General features: G+C 42.0%; 1 protein-coding gene across 13 annotated transcripts in view; it reads right to left on the bottom strand.

The window, feature by feature from the left end:
• PAN3 (poly(A) specific ribonuclease subunit PAN3) overlaps window positions 1–23,244 on the bottom strand; it is a 111,540-nt gene that overhangs the window by 3,375 nt on the left and 84,921 nt on the right. For 9 of the 13 annotated variants that reach the window (XM_053305715.1, XM_053305717.1, XM_053305708.1 and 6 more), the window contains 9 exons: window positions 21,392–21,553; window positions 20,995–21,111; window positions 20,785–20,886; window positions 15,942–16,107; window positions 14,258–14,345; window positions 3,735–3,874; window positions 2,743–2,872; window positions 1,469–1,533; window positions 566–704 (listed from right to left, as the gene is read on the bottom strand). In XM_053305715.1, the coding sequence (XP_053161690.1) occupies window positions 566–704; window positions 1,469–1,533; window positions 2,743–2,872; window positions 3,735–3,874; window positions 14,258–14,345; window positions 15,942–16,107; window positions 20,785–20,886; window positions 20,995–21,111; window positions 21,392–21,553 (1,109 nt within the window). Of the gene's footprint in view, window positions 1–565; window positions 1,093–1,468; window positions 1,534–2,742; window positions 2,873–3,734; window positions 3,875–14,257; window positions 14,346–15,941; window positions 16,108–20,784; window positions 20,887–20,994; window positions 21,112–21,391; window positions 21,554–23,244 lie in introns of those variants that run through there. The other 4 variants (XM_053305713.1, XM_053305710.1, XR_008318811.1 and 1 more) reach the window with 3 other exon arrangements.

Here is a 23,244-nt window from a genome sequence, read left to right as displayed (position 1 = left end):
CTTACACCCTTTCTTTGCTTTCCATATGCAGGAATTGTTTTGATACAGGGGAGCTTTTGTACAAGAAAGCCATCATAGCAGACTGTGCCACTTCAGAAACAGCACAATTCAACCAGCTTTAAGCCAAAGGAGGAGGGAAAAGTGGGATGGCTCTGGGCTTTCTGCATAGAGAGTATTGCTCCTTAAGTCTAAACTAGGGGAACAGCCCACTTCATACCACCTCATAATGGGCTCCTCAGTTTAAATGTGGAGAGATACCATTTAACACTCGTGATATCTAAACGGCAGCAAGACAGCATGCTTCATGTGACTTTTGATGCAGCCAAGACTTTTGTGACTTGACTTTTGATGCAACCAAGTCACCAGAATGCACCACTGACTTGTATGAGATCATTGTGCACATCCTGTACTTCACCTGCAGCCACAGCTTAAAGGCCAAATTGAGAAATATGTCACCTTTAAGAGATATCTTGATTGAACTCCTATTAAAGTAGTGAGGAGGAAAGACAACAAATGTAAAGGAATCAATCTGCAAAGGATGAAACATGCAGTCATTTTAGTTTACCTTGTTAAGACAAGAGATAATGTGACTGAGGTCTATCCAGGGAGTACCCGCTTCTGTCACCTGATGGAAAAGATGATCCCTAAAGAGCTTCAGAAGATATCTGTCTCCAGTTTCTGACCACGTTGGGTCTTTCTGAAATCTATTGTAAAACAGAATTTTCATGTATCTTATTAAAATTATAAGTTCATAAACATTTCAGGCATATTATCCAAAGATGTTTGTTACTTAGCAACTTCCCCCAATAAACAATTTTATTTTTAAAAAGAAGCAACAAGTAATCCTTCAGTTTTGTACTTTTTCAGGGTTTAAAATGCTATAGGCTAACTCGCCGTGGTGCTGGATGCTATGTTGTACATTCATCACTTGGTATGAAACAATGTATTGCTTTATTTTACAATTGGTATCATCAGTTCTTGAGGTCAGACTTACAGTGTCCAGGAGAATGCAATCTCTACAAATATCATTTACTGTTCCCAGCCTCCAGAATGGGCACTGTAGCACTCTATGCACTTGGAAGATATTGGCTGCTGTTGGGAGAAAAAACTGAAAGACCTTCCCAAAAATGCACTAGTAGTTTAGAGCTTTAAAATTAAGTTTTAAGTCTTGCAAAGATACCAGATTATGGAACAGTAATTTCTTCTATGAAAATGTCGCCTTGCATTAATTATTCTCTGCCTTCTGATAAGCCTCAAACCAGAATGCTGCTATTAACTGTCTAGACTATAAACAATACATGTTCATATACAAGTAAGTTCTGGTCTGCACACTACAGAGTAGCCTGGCTCATCTTTCAGAGGCTTCTATAGTTTGCAAGTCCATTGTTAGACATGGGACGATTCTGACCCTCTCTCTTTGCAGTGCCCCTTTATATAACACAAATGCAGAAAATGCTGAATTCCTTACTCTGGCCTCTCATTGATTGTTCCCAGTTTTGCAAGAAGCCGAAATAGCCTTCCATTTTGAACCTCCTAGAAGAAAAGATTTTTAAAAGGCAAAATAAAACATGGGGCGGTAATGCACGTAAAAATGTAACAGAGAGGGGCATAAAACTTGATATAACTTGAACACCTACAAGAATGATCTATGTTTGTTTCTGACAATGGCTCTTCGGTTCCTTTTGCTAAGTAGTTGCTGAGTCAGTTACTCTATACTCTGTTTTCTGCCTTGGCAAAGCAAGAAGATATTCGCTTTCATTTTACCTCCAGAAAGACTAATCCAGAAACCAGGCTTCTGCTAAGGATAATCAATGGAGACAAACTACACTAGTAAGGAGCGAAGAGATACTTCAATGCAGGTTCCCTTGAAGAAAACTGATACGTTCAAACTTTTTATATAAGTAGTATCTTCCTTCATTTGCAGAAGGCTACAACACTGGACGCAGCTTTCCATCATACTTCCCAGATCCTCTTAGCTGCATTGCTTTAAAATGTGTGAGATATTTTATTGTGAACTGCGTTGGACACTTTTGTGGAAAGGTAAGATACAGATTCCTTTAATAAATAAAATACCTGAAGACAAACATGGGCAAGTTGTCCAACCTCATGTTAACAGAACTAAATCATATCTTGTGTGTTTGCATCACAGTGAAGGCATGTGAATGGGCACTGGGGTCTCCAGGGTTCTTGTGTTTGTACCCTATGTCAGGTAATTTGGATAAACTGAGGATTCCATTAGCGTACCAACCCCACTGAAATCTTATAGTCTCCCTGCCTGAGTTCATACATACAGGTGGTCTGAAATGTGGTATTGCAATCGCCCAGACTTGTGGTTCTGGAGGACCTCAATATCCTGAGGCTGTCTAGGCTGCATCATTGTTCTGCTGGTCTCTGATTTTTAAAATTGAGTTTCACCATATCTGTATTTTATTGTTTTAGTGTGTGCACTGCCCTGGAAGTTTTATACTGAAGTCTGGCACTTGTATATGCCAACTAAATACATTTATGTCTTCATGAAACTTGTGGAAATCCACTAATCAGCTGTTCCAACTATACAAGATGACACATATTTTACCTTGTCACATGTACAATCTTTGGGAACCTGCCACCAATCACAGCTTCCCAAAGCATATACATGCAGTACAAGATATGCATACAATCTTCAAGCAATGTATACCATTTTCTTTGTATCAAGTAAACGGCTTTGCCTTATTTACAAAGGCATAACTTGAGAGAATCTACCTTTGCAAGGTCTTCTTCTATGACATCATTTCTCATTTGGGCAGCATCCAACTGAGTATAGAATCTGGCACCAATCATAGGCATGATATCATTTACACTTCGAAGCCTGTTTTGGTCAGTCAGCAAATACCTATCAAAACCATTTTTAAAGAGATACTTCAAAATCCTTTCCCTTGCAGTTAGGCTCTTGCTGAAAAAACTTATTTTGTAAAACTATAATATAAAAATATGGAGCAAAGCACTATTTCATAATTAAATTTGAGTGACTGAGCTTAATCACTGGGAAACATCCAGACTATGGTGACCAAGTCCCACTGATATTAAACAGGACTTAAAATTTTCAGTAATTAACTTGTCTTATTGATTTTGGTGCTAGCCCAACAGGTCTGGATGCAGCCCACTGTTTTTGTGGGCATCTTTAATCTGCCATGAAGACAACTTGTTATCCCTAGTTTGAAATCTATATTCAGCATCATGCAACAGTTTTTTAAGGCAACACATACATGTACCATTCTGCCATCTCTGATTCTTGTTTTGAAGTTTCTTCTTTGAACTATTTCATTAATATAATGCTATACGAAACATCAAATTTTAAGTTAACATCTTCCAATATCACCACTAAGGAGTGTGAAAGGATGACCAGAATATGTCTCCCTTTCAGAGAAACTGTACGTAGATACAGAGAAGTAAAATTTACACACAAAAAATGTCATAGAAATGCTTGTGTTTCATACTGAAAACATGTTTTCAACTTAGGCATTTTCAGCATTGAATGAAGAGAATTCCTATCACCGTCTGTTATACGAGATGTTATTCTGATGCCAAAGTAATCATATTGAAGGATATCATGAAGAAACTTTCTGGGATGATCTGCAGAATGTTTTATAAGCACACTTGAATTTGACAATTTGGATGAAGCATACATACTGTGCAATTGATCACTACCATTTTAATCTATTTTTTTTTTAACCAGTCATTTCAAAATAACTTACAAAATAAGATTCTTCAAATCAGAGGAATAGTTGATTGTCACCAGTTCCATGGCTTTCTGCAAATTCTCTCTCTGAATTCCTGCCAAAGAATTGCAAGCCAAAGCCAACACTACCTTCCCAAGGGAAATCAGATCTGCTTGCTAAGAAGAAACGAACACGTACATTTTACAAGGATTAGCTACAAATACATGCACGTTTTCTCGCAATTTAAACTAAATATGAATGTTTTAGGCATAAACGATGCTACATAACTCTTGAAATTGAAAAATGCATCATCATAAGCCAGTAGGTGTCCACTTCATCTTATAGGTTTATTTATTATTTTATTATTTAACATATTTGTATACCACTCAAAACACAAGTATCTGGGCGGTTTACAACAAAACAACAAAAACAACAAATTAAAAGGTTAACACATTACAATTTAAAATGTTAAAACTATTAAAAAATCATCAAACAATTAAAACAGTATCTAATTATTTTAATAAATGGTATGCTGTATAGCACAGTTCTGTTACATTTAGAAGCCTCCCTAACCCAGTTTCAGTTTCTGAAAGGTTTCCTTCTCACTTCTTATTGCTGTGCTGGCAAACATTCTTTATCAGTTATGAACAACTTGTAATGTACAACCATTTATGGTCTCCCTTTCAAAGCCTTTCTCACCATCACACCATGGGATAGGCAACACAGTAACCAGTGCCCACCAGTTTTTCCTGCTCATTGCATGGTGGACACCACTGCTCTGTCCAACGATCTACACAGAATCCAGCCAAGCAGATCACACGTATGGAAAAACAGGTTGCTCACCTGTAACTGATGATCCGGAGGTGACCTGTTGTATTAATAAAGAATGGGTTCTGCACCTGTGCAGGGACCTCGCAGACCGATTGACTAGCTCCTCATGCCGCCTCCAACTGCCCTGCAGGTGGTTCGTGCTTCCATTATCCCTGGCAGTTGGGGCATGTCTTTCTCAGTTTCTGTAGACCACCAATCGTTGATTATCTCTATTTTGATTCAATCTCGTGTCCTGCCATGACCTTTGCGGGGAGGGGAGGACTAGGCAGGTTTTATGAATACAACGGATCACCTCCAGATCATCTGTTACAGGTGAGCAACCTGTTTATCTGGATCATAATTCGTTGCATGCATAAGGAATGGGTGATTAGCCAGCTGCCTTACTGGTGGTGGGTCATCAAGGCAGGACTTGCTTAAGGACACTCCACTCAAATGTTCGCTCTCTAGACTGATGTAGGTCCAGTGCATAATGCTTTATAAATGGCTGGAGTCTAGACCATGTTGCCGCTTTACAGATTTCAAACATTGATACTCCTGCAAGATTAGCAGCTGAAGATGTGTACACCATCGTGGAGTGGGCTCTGATGGTACTTGGAGGCCTTGAGACTGGCTTGCCCATGGACTTCCCTTTATAGAGCATGAAAAGCCTTATTGTTCTTTGTATGCTTTTCGTAGCCTCCAGATAGTGTAGTAGAGCCTGCTGTACATCTAAGGTATGCATGGATTTCTCTAATTGCGACTCCGGATCTTGGAAGAAGGCCGGTAGTACTAGATCTTCATTTATATGGAAGTCTGTGACTATCGTTGGTCTAAAGCGTGGGTCTAGGCGCATCAGGACCTTATATGGGTAAATTTGAGCGTACGGTTGATCTGCCCGAAGAGCTGTCAGTTCACTAGTTCTGCATGCTGCTGTAATTGCCACTAAGAACACTGTCTTTAATGTTTTATACCTTAATGTGGCATTAGCAAAGACCTCAAACGGCTGCTTCAACAGGGCATTTAGCACCAGAGTCAGGTCCCATTGTTGCAGTGGCTTCTTTATTGGTGGGTACAAGTTGTTTAACCCCTTGAGAAATTTTTTGCTTTTAGGATGGGAAAATATTGTTGTACCTCCCCCGCCCATGTGTTCTGAAGATATCACAGCCAAGTGGACTCTGAGCCTGTTCCTGCAGCAATGCTTGTACTTCTTCCTGTAGAACTGGGATTGGTCTGGTGAACTTCACCCCCTGAAACGGAGGCAAAGCTTTGAACTCTACTGCGTAACTAGATCTTTAATCTTTAAATCCCACTGGTCTGGTGTTATGTTGTGCCAAGCCTGACATCTTCAGTGTTGTCATACAGAGGAGGATTTGTCTGATTGTAGCCTTCCTAGGGAAGACTCTGTCGTTTTGCATAAAACTTGAATCTCCTCCACTTACTATTATTATAGTTACGTCCTGTAGAGCGTCTTCTATTATTAAGTAGTATTTTGTCTAATAACTGACTCATCACGTGGTTAGTTTTAATGTTTCGAGTTGTAGGTGTTGGATCATTCCCTGGCTTTGACTCAGCAAGTCTGGTCGATTTGGATACCTGTGGCATTTCCCCTTTGACAGCCTCAGTAAGGGAACAAACCACGGCTGTCTGGGCCACCAAGGCGTTATCAGACTTCCCTTTGTGGCATCCATGAGCATTTGAGAGACCACCCACATTATTAGAGGCTGTGGAGAGAATAGATAGAAGTGCCCTTTGGTTCATAGATTCTGGAACGCATCACCCAGAGAATTCTTGCCATGTGCTCCATGTGCACAGTATTTGACATTTTTTGTTCGCAGCAGTTGCAAACAAATCTATTGTTGGCCAACCCCACTTGGTGAATACTACATGTAGATAGGTCTTGTTCAGTTCCCATTCATGGCTGTGGTTCTTCAGCAACGTTCGACTGAGTTCGTCTGCTTGCACATTGTCCTCTCTCTTTATGTGTATTAAAGATGGGGTGATGCTTTGAGCCACACACCAAGTCCACAATTGCTGACTCAGTAGGCAAAGGGAGCAGGACACTGTCCCTCCCTGCTTGTTCAGGTAAGCTATCGCCGTGGTATTGTCCAAGTGGATTTGCACTAGAGCCTTGCAATTGCGGCCTGAAAGCCTTCAACACAGCCAGAATTTTGAGATAGTTTTTGTCTTTTCCTTTGAGATTTGGACCATTGTCCTTGTACCTGGTGGCAGTCACAATGAGCCCCCCAACACCAGAGGGAAGCGTCTGTTGTCACCCAATGCGTGGGGACCTGGGGCTGGAATGGCATTCCTGACATTAAATAGGTGCTCACTGTCCACCACTTCAGTGCCACCAACCCACCCTTTGGCAAAGTGAGGACCTTCCTCTGCTTGCCCTGATTTGGGTGGAAGTTCCGCAGGTACCACATTTGCAGCACTCTCATATGTAGGCAGGTGTTGCACACAGTCGAGCTGTAAGATGCCATCAACCCCAGCAGCCTTTGTATGGCCTCCGCAGGCTGTTGTGGTACTCTGGTGAACAAGTGTATCAGGTCTTTGATCTGCAGGTACCTGGACTCTGGCAAGTAAGCCCTCTTGGCTTGCATATCCAGTTCTCCCTATGTAACTTATTTGTTTTTGTGGCACCAAGTTTGACTTTTTCCAATTCACATTGATGCTCAAGTCTTGTAGGAGACACAACACGAACTTGCTCTGCGAAACTAACTTTTCTTTGTTGTTGTTGACCACAAGCCAGTCATCCAAATAGGGATAAATCACTATCCCTTCCATTCTTAAGTATGCCACTACCATTGCCATGACCTTTGTGGATATTCATGGCACAGTGGATAGGCCAAACGGCAAAACCACATATTGGTACGCTGTATTGCCAACCATGAACCGCAGATATTTGTGATGCTTCTCGCATATTCCTACATGGAAATAAGTGTCCTTCAGGTCTAGGGTCACTGCCCATTCTTCTTTGGCAAGGAAATGCAAGATTCCCTGTAGGGTAATCATCTGGAACTTTCAAGTGTCTATGAATCGATTCAATTCTCTCAGGTCCCTTATCACCCATATCCCCCCATCTTTCTTGGGGATTTGGATATAAACGGGAGTAGAAACCCGACATCCTGTCCACCCACCGAACATGCACGATTGCCTGTTTCTGCAGCAATGCTTGCACTTCTTCCTGTAGAACTGGGATTGGTCTGGTGAACTTCACCCCCTGAAACAGAGGCAAAGCTTCGAACTCTACTGCGTAACTAGACCGTATAATTTTTAAAATCCACTGGTCTGATGTTATGTTGTGCCATGCTTGAGCATGGCTTGCCAGCTTGATGGATATGCTGGCAATCAAAAGGCTGATGTTTGGAGCCTTGGGCGATGAAACTTGCCATGCAGTGTGTTCATGCAGTGGATTGACCTGGCCATCAAAGAGACTGCTTGGTTTGCTCTCTGCCTTGTTTCTGGCCTTTTGGTCTTTGCCCATAGGGCTTGTTTCGTTGGAATGGCCTATACTGCCTCCTAAAATCTCTTTTCTCTTGCCTATAAGAAGGGCGATGTTGCTGCCTTCTGTACTTGCGATTGCGGGCTGACTGACTTATTGAGCTCGTCAATGCCATGAATGACTTTGCAGTGAATTTTTATATTTTCCAGAATTCCATGGAACTATCTGTGCAATCTGCAAACAGTCCTTTCCCATCGTAAGGTAAGTGTTCTATCTTGTCCTTCATTTCCTGCTGTAGGTTCGTGGACCTTAGCCATGCATGGTGGCACAAGGTCACTGCCGTGGTCATCGCCCTCAACTCTGTTTCTGGTTACCACAGTTGCTTTCTCATACATTTGTGCAAATTTATCTTGTAACTGTAGGGGACATTACTGTTGAGTCCAGAAAAAGGACATCCCAGAGATGGTGCCCATGTCTTGCTAGACATGCAGAGTAGTTCGCTATTTTTATTGCTAGGCTAGAAGTGGCATAAATTTTGCAACCCAAAACGTCAGGCTTCTCCCCCTCTTTCTCAGCAGGAGTGGTGTGGCGTTGTCCACCTCCAGAGGACACACATTATACAACAACAGAGTTTGGCACTGGCTATTTCATGAGGTAGGTGTTTTCCTCCTCCTGTATCCAATACAACCCTTCCAGCTTTCTTGATGTGGCCGTAGACATTTGTAGCACTTCCCATACTGACTGAGCAGCCTTAGTGATTGCAGGAAGCATGGGAAGAGACACTGGGTGTGACAACTTGCCATCATGTTGTAGACAGGATCCTTCAGATCCAACTCTGGCAGCTTCCGTTCCAGTCCTAAAGCCTCTGCCTTTCCTACACGTTATCTCCCTTATCTACGCTTGATATGCTTTAAGTTCGTCTGTTGGAGAGATAGAAGTCTTAGGTGCAACCTCTATGGGAGGATCAGGCTCAATAGGGCCTGACTCAGCAATGCTCTCCTCCTCTGAATCTGATGCATAAGAGGTTTCATTGTCACCTTCCTTAGATGGCCCCCGCTGGTGAGTTGTCAGGTAGGTTAGGAGGTGTCTTTCCAGCAGGCATTCCTTTAGGTCTTGCAGGCAAGTCTGGTTGTTGCCTCAAGTGTTTGACAGGATGGTCAATCGTTGCATGTGTTTGGCTTGCTATGGTTGTCACCTGGACAACCCTCACTGGGTCATTAAGTAATGGTGGTGCTTGCAGTGCTACTTGCTGACGCAGAGCTTCCTGCTGGGTCTTCCAGATCTTATATTCTGCATAGTCAACAGGGTAAATTACAGGCGGGTTATGCCGAAAACCAAAGCTATGCGTGATCTGGCTAGGCCCTTCAGGAGAAGATAAACCTTGGGCTGTCGTATATGGTGCATAGGTTGTGCCAGGGCGCACAAACATAGCGTATTGGGTTCGACGGCTGTGTCCTCATGGCAACACTGAGGGAGTTTTTTGGTATCGGATGCACCATGTCTTTGGTAGCGTGCTCAACCTCAAGACTCGAGAAGCCCTGCAGAGTCAAGCCCGAGGGCGTACTCTCACTGGACTCTAACAGATATCGGCACCGATGTCAACATCAATGTCAACGGGGATTTTACTGAAGTTGCCATCTGTAATATAGTTGTCGGTGCCTTTGGTGATAATTGTACCCAAGGCACTGGTGTGATATGTGCCGTGGAATCCCACTCCACCGCTTCAGTTTGCAAGCCTGTTGTGGATGGAGTTCCACTTCTCATGTGAGCCTTTTTTGTCCTTTTCCTAGGAGGTGAGGACTCACTCTCTTCATCAGTAGATGAGAGGTGCTTGTGCTTCTTGTGGCGATGCCGCCTCTTTTCGACCATCTCAGGCCTGATCTTTGGTAGCTTTCAACTGCTGTTTTGCAGAGACCACTGATAGAGTTGTGGGACCTGTATAAGTCGTTGTACCTGACACCAACCTCAGCGGGCTCAACACCGACCTTGATGTCATAAGGTCTTGGTGTCGGTGGGCGAAGTGCGTCATCATAAAGTGCTGCCCTCAATCTCAGCACTCAATTTTTAAGCGTCTGCTTTGAGAAGGAGCAGCAAATCTTGCAAGTGGCTGGGTTACGTTGTTCCCCCAGGCACAGCAAGCAGGCTTTGTGGCTGTCTGTCAGCAGTAGTTTAGCACGGCACTCCGTAAAGCATTTAAACATTGTTTTTGTTGCCAGCTTGGATGCCATTGTCATTTTATTCTGCTCTTTTAAGGGAAAAATCACTTTACAGTTCTACGGTTGTTCACAGATAAATCCGAACCATGTATCCCCCGGACAAGTCCAGGGGAGACTCAGGTTTTTTGTCTTCTTGTTTAAAGGATTTTACTAAGCTGTGTCCGTGTTTCAGTCCAATGTCAAAAATCCAGTGCACTTTCCGAGTACTTTCTGAAGTCTTTTACCAAGAGTTCAACAAATTTTTATTTTACCAAGGAGCTAACAGTCCAAGGTCTAGATGCAACAGTGGTCTAATAGAAACAGAGAGACACGCCCCAACTGCCAGGGATAACGGAAGCACAAACCACGTGCAGGGCAGTTGGAGGTGGCACGAGGAGCCAGTCAATCGGTCCGCGAGGTCCCTGCACAGGCGCACAACCCATTCCTTATTAATGCAACCGATCACAATCCAGATCTAGAAATTTCTTCTGCTTTTCTCCCTTTCCCCTTAAACTGGCTACAGGAAGACTATGGCATTCATAAAGTTGTACAGATATAGATTAGTCCAGCTATCATCATATTATACTTTTAGCACATAGGTAAATGGCAAATTCATTTTGTCAATGGTATTAAGAGACTGTAGCTCTGAAGAATGTAGGACTTTCATTGCACTATCCAGACAGTATCATAGACTGATCTGCTCTCAGCACTGCAACTGGAGCACTACAACTCCCAGCATCCCCAGCTGCAATGGCCTTTGGCTAGGGATTCTGGGAGTTGTAGTCAACATCTGGGAATTCCTGTTAGAGGGAATGCTGAACTGGAGACCTGCAAAAATGTGATTTCTTGATACCATTTACTAATAAATATGAACCAGCCTTGCAATTAATCATCCCACACTTACCCCCTGCAAACTTTTGTCCTTACCTGCTTTGGGGGTGTTTTCTTTAAAAAAAACAAACCACCCCAAAAACCCTCAGCGTCAGCAGCATTTGAAATGCTGATACTGTTCACAGTAGATGGGAAGAACAAGCAACAGCTGGGCAGGAAGAGTATGGGAAAGTCTCCTTTTACCAGCCCCATTCCCTTGGGGAGGTAGCACAAGAAGGGGACACAGGAACCATTTTGTCGCTGGGCGATGTGGGGTAGGGGGAACTAAGCAATAGCCAGAATGAGAGCAAGTGCCCTTTAAATTCCCCCAGGTTGCTTTGGAGCTGCACTGCTGCTGGATGGGAGGAGAAGAGAAAGCAGCAACAGCTGGGCAGTCTAGATAAGTCCAGGAAAAGGCTGACAGCGTGCCAGGATCCCAGGCAACTGTCCCCTCAGTCATTCACCCACACTAATTTTTTTCTGGCCTGCTCACAATTTTTGGTTTCCAGTAGTGACTATATTTATTTAACATATTTGTATGCTGCCCAAAATGCAAGTCTCTGGGCAGTTTAGAACAAAACAATAAAAACAACAAATAAAAAGGTTAACATATCACAACAATTAAAATTCTTTGAAAGGTTAAGACTATTAAAAATCAAACAATTAAAACTAGGCAAGTAGTAAAATGCAACACTGCTTCAAACCACTGGAATTTGAAAATCCTGGTGAGGGGATGTGTCTCTGTGAGAAGCCTTTAAACCAACTGATTCATGAAATGCATATTCTTCTGTTTCATTTATTGGGCACAGTTCACATTCCTTTTTTTTGTAATTGTAATTGTAAATTTATTTACAGTCATTGACCAAACAGATACCTTTTGTTTTTTGGTTTTTTTTAAAAAGGCTGCATGCCTATTGAAAACTACTGATTTCAACTTAAGGAGCAATATTTCATATTTTATTGTAAACTACTCATGCGTCTTGACTTTCTTCACCCCACCCACCATGGGAATATGCCTCTAGCCAAAATTCTCTAGCATGATATTGCAACTGAAGTACACTGGCTTAGAAAGATTCAACACCTGTTACTACCATCATAGGAATTTCAACGGGAAGGGAAAGAAAAGATAATACGAGGGGGTATCCAAAAGTTTTAATTATCACCATGAAATAAAAAACATACAATAGTCACTTGCAGTGGTCAAAGTTAGTTCTTCTCCACGTAGTCTCCCTGCAGAGTCACACATTTTTGCCAGTGTTTCTTCACCTGTTTCAAGCCCTCTTTGTAGAAGTCCTCCGCTTTGCTCGAAAACCACTGTTCCACTTCGAAAATGACATCCTCTCTGTCGTCAAATCGCCGACCACGAAGTGGTTTCTTCATCTCGAGAAAGAGGGAAATGATAGCTGAGTCACCCCTGCTGAGCTGCCTGGGTGGGCACCTCATAAAAATTATTCTGTATTTCCAGTAGATTACTTCGCTGCCACCAACTCACTCTTAAAATTCTTTTCTTAATGGGAATGGGAGAGTACCAGAATAATAATGAAACAAAGTCCAGATTATTTATGTGGAGGCTATACTGATGCATCTATAGATCTAACAGCACATTAATGACAGGCTTCTTATAAGCCACCATGCTACCTTTACTTCCATTAGTTACCAGTAAGTAACACATGGCATGATCAGCAAAGGCGTCCGTCTCCTGGCTGACAATGCACCCGTCCATATGGCCCAAGCATCCATTGTCGCCGCCCACCGGTTAGGCTATGAACTTTTGCAGCATCCACCTTATTCGCCTGATCTTGCGCCAAGCGACTTTTTCCTCTTTCTTGAGATGAAGAAACCACTTCGTGGTCGGCGATTTGACGACAGAGAGGATGTCATTTTCGAAGTGGAACAGTGGTTTTCGAGCAAAGCAGAGGACTTCTACAAAGAGGGCTTGAAACAGGTGAAGAAACGCTGGCAAAAATGTGTGACTCTGCAGGGAGACTACGTGGAGAAGAACTAACTTTGACCACTGCAAGTGACTATTGTATGTTTTTTATTTCATGGTGATAATTAAAACTTTTGGATACCCCCTTGTATGTATTTGGAAGAACAGCAGATAGTTGTGGACACATTTTACCACCAACATGGCATCTGACTACCCCATGAGAATCAGTAGGCTCCCTCCCTCCCAAGATTCTGGGGGCTGGTGAAAAGCTGGCTTTTCCAGCAAACCTTTCAAAATTCTCTCAGTGCATTTTAAAACTGTGTTTAGCTCTCCTACTCTTGCTCTGGTATGTTATAACTACATTTTACTGTGTTTATATTGTGAGTTATTGTATTGTTTTACATTACCACTGCAAGTCTCTTTGGATTTGTATGAGAAAGCCAGGATACCCATATTTACAATAGAACACATAAATATCATCAAGATAAGGCTGCTCATCACTCTGAACCATGAACATTTGTATAGTGGCGATAACCTCAGCTGCCTCTTCACTTTAACAAATAAGCCCAAACCTATTCCAACGGAACTCAAATCCGAGTGGAGGCAGAAAAAGGAACTGGACTGATTTCGGGCTTCTCAATTCTCACCTATTCCTCACTAATTCTAGCTATAGCTCTCTTTATGTTCATCTCTATCCATGTGGCTGGAATGGACCGTGAAAAAGACTGCAAGGGAGGTTGGGGAAGCATTCTTGTTGCATGGCCCCTTTAATCCATGTCTAGGTTTTTCACTTTCCTATTTGAGCAAGCAATGTGATGCAACACAACAGGATCAGGTCAGAACTTGAGTGTGCACAATGCCTTCACCCAATTAAAGTGCAGCCAAGAGCCTGAGTCAAGAAGAATGGACAAGACTGGTTGTGTGTTCACTCAAGAGGTAGTTACATTTTTAGTTTTGACCTCTCAGAGAAGCATGGCAGGGACTTTTTTTAAACTTATGAAACTCTGAAAAGTACCATGCACATTGATGGTATAAATTGCAGCACATGGATGAAAAGGAGTTCTTGTTTATATGCAAAGAAAGATCTTTTTCTGTTGTAGTGCTGCCAATATACAGGGTGATTTTCTGAAATTTAATCAGCAGCAAGTCTCATACAAAAATATACAGAGAAAAAAACTTCACATATCAAAAGCAAGTAGTTCTAAAAAAACCAATAAGTAATTGAAGTCTTAATACAACTTATATTATCACAGATAAATGTTCACTAAGCAAATAATGTGCTGCAGAGGGAGCAATACTGAGAACTGACCTGATATTGAGCCATTAGCGCCAGGGGATTGTTTTGGCTGTTATCGAATGTTAACACATCAAAGACTCCAACACAGTTCACTCGCAACCTTGAGGACAAAAGCATTATGGGAAAAGTTTGACACTCCTTTGCTTTCTGTTTAGATTTTCTGTGCAACTTCTATACTGCAACACAAACAAAAGCTCTCTGACATTGGTGGCATTTGTTTATCAAATTGGGTGGGTGTACTTAATGCAAGTTGGAGAATGTGCAGGACACAAGCAACTGTGCAGATTCACATTTTATTTATTTAACATATTTTTATATCGCCCAAAACTTACATCTCTGAAGGAACTGACAGAACAAAGATGGATGGCAACATTGTGCCATCATGTACATTGTCTCTGATGTTGGAGAATGAAGTCATCCACAGATGGAGGCAAATCGGTTGTCCAAAATTTCCTGTTTATTACTCATTTTGCCAGTTTGTGCAATTGTCCATGTTTTCATTCTATATATTAATTGTATTTTTAGAAGTGTATAAACTACCTTATTGTTTAAAAACCAGAACACCCAAGGCAGTGAAAAATCTTCACATAACAAATTTAAAGTGAACAAAATCACTGAAGTGAACAGATCAGCCGAAGGCAAGTCTAAAGCTATCCAGCCAGCAATCCTTATGCAAGGCTATAAGCCCAGCAGAATGGTTTTCACTATCCTCCTAAAGATCGCAATTGAGAGGGCCAGATGGGCTCTCCTAAGAAGTGAGTTCCACAATGTGGGTGCAACTGCAGAGAAGGCCCTGTCACCAGTTCTCGCCAGCTGCATCTCAGCTGATTTAAGACATTGCAACACTAGGAACTACTACTGACAGGAGAATAGAGCTGGTCTTGTGGTAGCAAGCATAACTTGTCCCCATAGCTAAGCAGGGTCTGCCCTGTTTGCATCTGAATGGGAGACTAGAAGTTTGAGCACTGTAAGATATTCCCCTCAGGGGATGGAGCCGCTCTGGGAAGAGCAGTAGGTTCCAAGTTCCCTCCCTGGCTTCTCCAAGATAAGGCTGAGAGGACTCCTGCCTGCAACCTTGGAGAAGCCCCTGCCAGTCTGTGAAGGCAATACTGAGCTAGATAGACCAATGGTCTGACTCAGAATATGGCAGTTTCCTATGTTCCTATGACACCGTTTCAAAAGTGTAAAGAGTTACTTGAAAGGTAATCCTTCAAAAACTGCATTATACAACTTTACTAGATCAAAGTTGTGAAACTAGGCACACGTACTAGGGAATACACTCCACTGAATTCAGTGAACCTTGTGTATGAATAGGCTAGTAATTTTACGGCAACTGGGACTAAGAGTAAACACATAAGACAGAAATAAGGCAAATTGGTGTCCTGTGCTCAGCCATTAATTCAGCTGAAAGAGCAGAATCATGTACTGCTCACTTGCCTCATCTGCTTTGTGTGCAGATTCTCTCCACCCTCCCCTTCGGAGCTTGACACTGGTCACTCATAACACCCAGCTATTGGGGAGGAAAACCGTCACCACAATCATGCAGGACTCTCCCAATCCCTTAACCCTCCTTAGTAGTCAAGCTAGCATTATGTCAGCACTGGTCCTTAATTAAACCCTGAAAAGATGCTAGCAACCTCTGTGATCACAAACTTTAGCTATCAACAGAGTAGTAGAAAGAGTTGGTTTGCATTACCTGGTTTTGCCAGTTACCAGAATCTTTGTGGGGTCCATCACTCGACAGGCCAATCCTGCTGTATGTATGGTCCGCAATGCAGAGCTGAGCTGCACAATGTAGGCCCATATCAGGGACTCTGGCAACAACCCAGCATGTTGTCGAGGCAGAGGTCCATCATGCTGACCTATTCGCAGAAGTGGAGAACAGATTACTTCTGCACTTAAAGCCTTATGACACCATTATGCACACAGTAGGTTTTTTGTTCTTTAAATGTTGGTTACCCAAATCTTAACAGAATCAAATAACAAAGCTGATGACACAGACTGAAGATCTAGATTTCAAGTCAGAGAGTTGCATGATTGTGTACACGGAAATTTGCAATATCCCACTGAAGGAACATTTCCCTCAAATGGCTCTTTAAAGGTTAAGTGTGTCGAGTTGGTGTCAACTCCTGGCGACCTCAGAGCCCTGTGGTTGTCTTTGGTAGAACACAGGAGGGGTTTACCATCTCCCACGCAGTATGAGATCATGTCTTTCAGCAGCTTCCTATCGCTGCTGCCCAATATAGGTCTTTCCCATAGTCTGGGAAACATACCAAAGGGGATTTGAACCAGCAATCTCTGGCTCGCTAATCAAGTCATTTCCTCACTGTGCCATTAGGTGGCTTAAATGGCTCTTTAAACTCCTCCAAATTTAAAAAGCAGTGTTGTTTGGGTGCAAGAACTACGTAGAGGGAAAAAAATACTTCTACCCAAATTGGTATACATAATGCCACGTATGGAGATACAGAAGCATGTTCTTGCCACCCAAAGAGCTTATAATCTAGAACAGATGGTGAGGAAATGGAGAGACAGGCAGGCAAGGGTAGGGAGAGAAAAATGGGGGCAAACTTGGTTATGGTTTGCAATTTTTATTTAGATTATTTCTATACCATTTCCAAAGAAGAATTTCTTAGGGGTGTGTACGGAACCGCGGAGCTGTGGTCCAGCACTGGGGTGGGGGGTCCCCTTAAGGGCGGGGACGGTTTACTTACCCCTCCTGCCGCTTTCCCCCCCTCCAGCGCCCGTATTTCTTTGAGTAATTGGGGCGGCAGGATACCTCCCTGCCGACCCTTCTCCCGCTTGGCATGCAGTACTGTGCAAAAGGCTTTAAGAAGCCTTGTGTGTGTGTGTGCGCGCGCGCACGTATTTCGGAGCGGCCAGATATCTCCCTGCCGCCCCTTCTCCCGCTTTGAAGCAAAGTGAGAGAAGGGGCGGCAGGGAGATATCCTGCCAAGTACTGCATACCAAGCGGGGGAAGGGTCGGCTGGGAGGTATCCTGCCGCCCCAATTACTCAAAGAAATGCGGGTGCCGGAGGGGGGAAAGCGGCGAGAGGGGTAAGTAAACCCTCCTTGCCCTTAAGGGGACTCCTCCACCCTGAACCACCCGAATCCGAACTGCCCATGTTCAGACCAGTCCAGAGGCCTATAGAATGGCCTCTGGACCGGTCCGGGCACATCACTAGAGTTTCTCAGAGTAGTTAACATAACAAAAGGAATGAGAAAATAGTTCCTTGTTCCAAAAGAGTTCACAATCTAAACTGTGCACAAGGGAGACACAAGGCAACAGTAGCTGGAAGTAATGCTCAACTGGGATGAAATGAGGCAGGTGCTGAACTCCTAAGTACAAAAGGGCCACTACTTTAAAAGGGCACCTCTTTGTTCAGTTGGCAGGGGAACAAGAAGATAAAAACTACCTTGTGATATGTAAATACTGTTGTTGTTTTAAATTTGTTCTTTAAGCAGCTTTTTCAGCAAATACCCAAAGTACTATAAACTGAGAAGTTTTTACAACGTTGGTCATGACATGGTGTCAAGCAAGCAATCATCAAAGTAACTCTGATGGGGCAGAAATATGTACATACTTCAGGACTGCATCCAGGTCTAGCATTTATTCTATTTTTAGTATGACAACAATGAAGTAATGGCCATTGTTAACGTCAGTCTAAATAAGGGATTAATGTTCAGTGACTATGTTACTTTGTAATAACTTACAAAGCAAGCACTACTGTCTTCAATCTGCAATTCACTTTTGGGAAAGCTAGCAGTGTGATATCAAACCTACATCACAAGGTGGAGGACACACTAAGCCTTTCTTGCTTTCAATTCTGCTTCTTCTCCCCAACCTTTTACTTTTCTTTTTAGTGGTTTGGACACTTGTTCCAACTTGAAGACAAGCTACTTCCTCCTCTAACCAAAAAGGGCTGATACGTTCAGAGGAAGCTAACGGTGTGTGACTACAGCGCTTCACAATCAAGATGGTAGGGGGTGAAGCACATAGTGGTTTACCAGCAGTCGTAACTTGGTGCATGTCTTTAAAAAAACCTCTCTCTTTCTGCCAACAGAAAATTATGTTAATTTGAACACGTTAATAAAACACAGCATTAGAGTTCCAGTGTTGGATGTCTGAGAAAAGGCAGCTACATCTTCTCTCTACCTTTCCAGCTGTACTCCAGAAAGTCTTTGGTTGGCACTTACAATGATGTCATTTTTAATGCTGAAAAAGTGAGTCCACTACTCACTGACTCAGCAACCACAGGAGAGCCACAGACTCTCCTTTTGATGGCTGTGGTGGGACTTTTAGCTCTATTGTGCTCTGCAGCACCTCCTCTTCTCACCTCGCATACCCGTTTTTGTTCTTGTTGTTACTTGTTCCCCTCATTCTCCTCCAATCCAAATTCTACAGAAAAGTTGCACTGAGCGTGGTAATAACACTGTGGCACAAAAATGTTGTAGCCTAGTGAACTTTTTATGAAGTCCTGCTCCGTGTTGATAGTTTTATTTTATTTTAAATGCCTTTCATTTATATACCACCCATCCAAAAGTGGCTCAGGGTGGATTACCAAAACCAAACCAAGCAAAAGACACCATTTAAAATATTAACAAGAAATTCATTAAAACACCTGTAAAGTCACTTAAATACTATTTAAAGTCAAGTTGAAAAGGTAGGTTATTAGGGCTCCCTTGAAGATTTTCAAGGATGATAAACCTCTTATTAACACAGGCAGCATGTTCCACAGCCTAAGGGCGACTACTGTGGCAGCCTGATCCCCAGTTGCCACCAGGCAAACTGGAGGCACCCAGAGACTGACCTCTCCTGATGATCTTAATGAGCAGTAGAGATCTTGCAGAAAGAGGCACTCTCTCAGGAAACCTGGACATAAACCATAGAGGGCTTTAAGGGTTAAAACTTGCACTTTATATTTCGCTCAGAAACATACCATCAGCCAGTGCAACTTTTTAAGAACAGGCATGACACGGTCTCTCTGGGTTACTCTGAAGACCAACCCGATTGCTGCAATTTGGACTAACTGAACTATATCCAATTGTATACTCTGTTTTATGTTTATGGCATTACTGTCTTGTGTTTTAAATATTCTTTTGCAACTTTGTTATGGCGCATGGCTCAACTACGTTGAGTAGTTTGCGTGATTTGGGTTTTCTGATCTCACAATCCAGATGTGTCCAGTACAATATGCTCATCATCCCCAACAATGAAAATGGCAGCCTCGGTTAAGGAACAGCAAAGCTAGTACTATGGAAGGAAACATGTTTCTATATTTGCTCCATTTCCTTGGTGTTTGCGTAACAGCACCACTCAGTAGATACTTGTGCTGAATACATGAACTTAGGAAGAAAAGGAGATGGGAGAAAGACCATTACCATATACCCCCAGAAAAAGGGGACAGCTAATTGAATGGGACCATCTGTGAAAGAGTTCGACAACACTAGGAAGCAGAGTTTCAGAAATACATCTGTGTACAGGTGTTCAGTACAGAAATAAACCAAGCTGGTTATGCCTTTATTCTTCTGTCAAAAGAAGAAAAAACTTCATACCACATCCTTAACAATAAATTTTTGGAATCTGGTAGCAAATGACATGGCAAAAACACAAAATAAAAAAAGACTAACCACACTGTGACAGTGAAATGCAGCATGTTAAAAACAGCCATGTAACCACAATCCTTCAACTGTCAAATACTAGTTTTGCTAACAAGAGACAAAAAAAGGCTTCTTAAACCAGAAGTTCCATAAACAGAGAATGAGCAATACACTGGAAGACCCCATCTTAAAAATACAAAACCTAGAGCTACCAAATGCAGGTTGTAGAACACAGGCGATGACAAACAAAAGTAAGACTTTTGTTTTTGTCAACTTTCAGCTTTGCCCTACATACATCCCTAAAATTCTTTATTAGGCTCAAATTTCACCATTACAAATGTCATCAATAATGTCATGAACAATTTGCCAGACAAAGCAAGACAATTCAAAGAATGAACTTTCGCAATATTATATAATGGGGAAGAGAAAAGAAGCACACAATCTAGCAGAGTATGCAACAGTTCACTTTGACATAGACACATGCAAGTACCACTCAATGAGTGAGCCACCATTTTTCAATATCTCCTAACTGCACTGAAAGCTGAGAAGTACCCACAGCCCAATAAGAGAGTACAGGAAGAACTACAAGAAGGAATAACTCAAGTTTAAGTTGTCTGTCCTGGACAACTGGATCTTTCAGCATTGAATCAACTTGCATTTAGTCCTAATCTAGAACCAGAGATGTGCTGAACTGTGCAGGACTGCAAATGTTTCCCATAGTAACAGAGCATCCTGGAAGGCCAATGTGAATGTAACATGAACTGCAGAAACAAGCAGTTTGGGATGAATGTAGCAGAGCTACACTTCAAGTGTTTTTGCTGTAAAGTAGTATTCCTTTTTCAGCCTCTCAAGAGGCCTTGGCTGGAACATAACTATGTAAAATTGAAACGTTATGAGTTTCCTTAATGCTCTCATCTGCTGGTTGTACCGATTTACCTTACCCCATTTCCTTTTTGTGAAATAGGCATCAGCACTAGGATCATTGAAATGTCTGCTCATCATAGTCTCTCCTCCAGCGTGGAAGTCATACGCGAACACTAGAGCTTTAAAAATAAATAAATACAAAAAACAAAGCCAAAGTGAGAATTAGATACACAATTAATTCAAGTCTCCCAATGCGATCAGCCAACAACTTAATACCAGAAACGTACAGTGTTCTCCGAATGCTTTAGTGGTGAATACTTCTCGCAAGGTTACAATATTTGAGTGTTGGATTTTTTTCCACATGTCAACCAACACCATGCACTTTGTGTTAACAAGACGAAAACCTAAGAGAAAGAGAAAAAGCTTTTTTAATTCAAAGGAGCATTCACATTTGCTCTGAAAATACTGAGCTGCCACCAACAGAGGCACACCAAGATAAAACGTATTTGTTCATAACCTACTCTATGGATCATTAGTTGGGCCAAATTCTTGTTCCTTATTTTAAAGGAATGAGTCAATTTGAAATCCAATTTGTGTTTCATATACAGAAAAGCACAAGCATTTTAGGCTTAAGTATAAGTAGCATTGAATTTTTAAAAGATGACAACTTATGATTTCCCTCACCATGTATCCTCCGAAGGCAATATGGCAGATCATCTTTGCTATTTACAGCTTTGTAGCATGATGTTATGTACCCAAAGTTGCTTGTTTTCTGTATCCGATTGGGTGGTGGCAGTGGTTCTAAAGGGAAAAGGCTGTGGTAGCTGTCAACTTCTGTTGGGACAGCTAAACCAGTTTACAGAAATACATTAGACACTACTGAAAATTGAAGACAGCTATTACAGAGATAGAAAATAAAATAAATTAGATAGAGGTCAAAACAATACACACACTATGTTGTTTTAGAGGACTAATAAAGTTAGAATTGTATAACTAAAGCCTGATGCAATCATACATAGCTTTCCCACAACACAGACATTTGTCTTAGGAAAGAGAAGCTTTCAATATTAAAGAGAAACAGATACGGCTAAATTAGCTTAAACACCTGAAATCTTGATTAGGTTTTGTTTTTTTTTTAATAGACAAGGCAGAAAAGGGAGTAACTGGTATTAATTAGAGAGACCTGATGAAAATAGCAAAAAGATTTTAAGACTCAGTTAAATGTAGCTTAGAATAAACCCCATCATACTATTTTCATTGATATTTTAAATTGGTAATATAAAATTAAGTGTATTTGACTGGTTTAATGCCTTGTAGAATCAAGCACACACCTTTCTTCATGGAGAACCCTAACATGTGTTACACAGTGGCTCTTTCTTCCCTTTCCCTACCTCGTCCACACTTCTGCTGCCCCATGCTACACTAGCTGCCTATCCTCAGCCTTTTAAAGACGCAAAAGAGAAATCCTGCAAAGCAGCCACATTACTGTACAGCTTTTGTCCTGGCACAGTAGCATAGCTAGGGATATTCAAGTTTTATCCCCATTTTAAAGGATTGAACACCTTTGCAATACAAAGGGTGGGCATGTCCAGACATACCCTCTCCCCCCATATATGTAGCTCTTAAACCCTGCTTGATGAACAGCCTGTGCCACTGTGTTGGCAGGGGCGGGAGAACAGGCCTGTGTTATGAATAAGGCAAGTACATACAGCTTCACAACCCTATTGTGAAGACATTTACTAAATGATGGAAATTCTGGAGTTCAACCAAGGTCCTCTCCTTCAAAACTGATATTTTCTTTGAAAGTCTTATGCTTTAGGTAATCCAGTTACATTATTGGAAGAACATAGAACATGTTCACAGTAATACAGAAGGTATAGTTTTCTTCTCAACTCAGAGAGCATTCACACTTATCAGTGTTCTTATCTGAAAGCTGCACCACAGGAGATCACATGTGGATGTTTCAATGGTCTATTTTGCTACATTTATTGTATCAGAGCTGTTATCCAGAGAGTTCCTTTTGCAACATGTATATTGAGGATTTGGGCTATTTTCTTTCAAAGAGTCACCCATTTCCATTGCACCCTAACCCATTTTGAAACTGCCACAAGTCATGCAGTGTGACCAGGCTTCTGTTGAGAAGGGGGAAAGGCAAAAAATCTGCTACACCCAGGGAGGAAGTGCTCTGGCCTGTAGCAAAAGCAATTATGTTCCATTCTTGCTCAGTTATTGGGGGCGGGGCGGGGAGATTAAGTAGCACGTTTAAAGCCACTAAAAACAGTTCAGCCACTAGTTGGCTTAGAAAGCTCTCAAGAATTTTGGGACCATTCAGGAAAGAGATTCCCGTGCTACTGGTTTAGCGCAAAGTCTAAACCGTGGTGATCAGCAGCACCCACAAGGAAGGGGGTCAAGTGAATGCCAGAGATGGCAAAACATTTTGTGCAGCATTCTCTCATGTACAGAGTAGCATCAATGCCAAGTCTGATGCAAGTTCAAGGTGGTGTTTGCAGCAGCAAGGATCAACAGCTGCTGTGTTT

This window comes from Hemicordylus capensis, chromosome 3 (assembly GCF_027244095.1).
Source record: "Hemicordylus capensis ecotype Gifberg chromosome 3, rHemCap1.1.pri, whole genome shotgun sequence".
Taxonomy (NCBI): Eukaryota; Metazoa; Chordata; class Lepidosauria; order Squamata; family Cordylidae; genus Hemicordylus; species Hemicordylus capensis.
The sequence above is the reverse complement of the archived record's forward strand: the minus strand, read 5'-3'. Positions and strand labels throughout refer to the sequence as shown.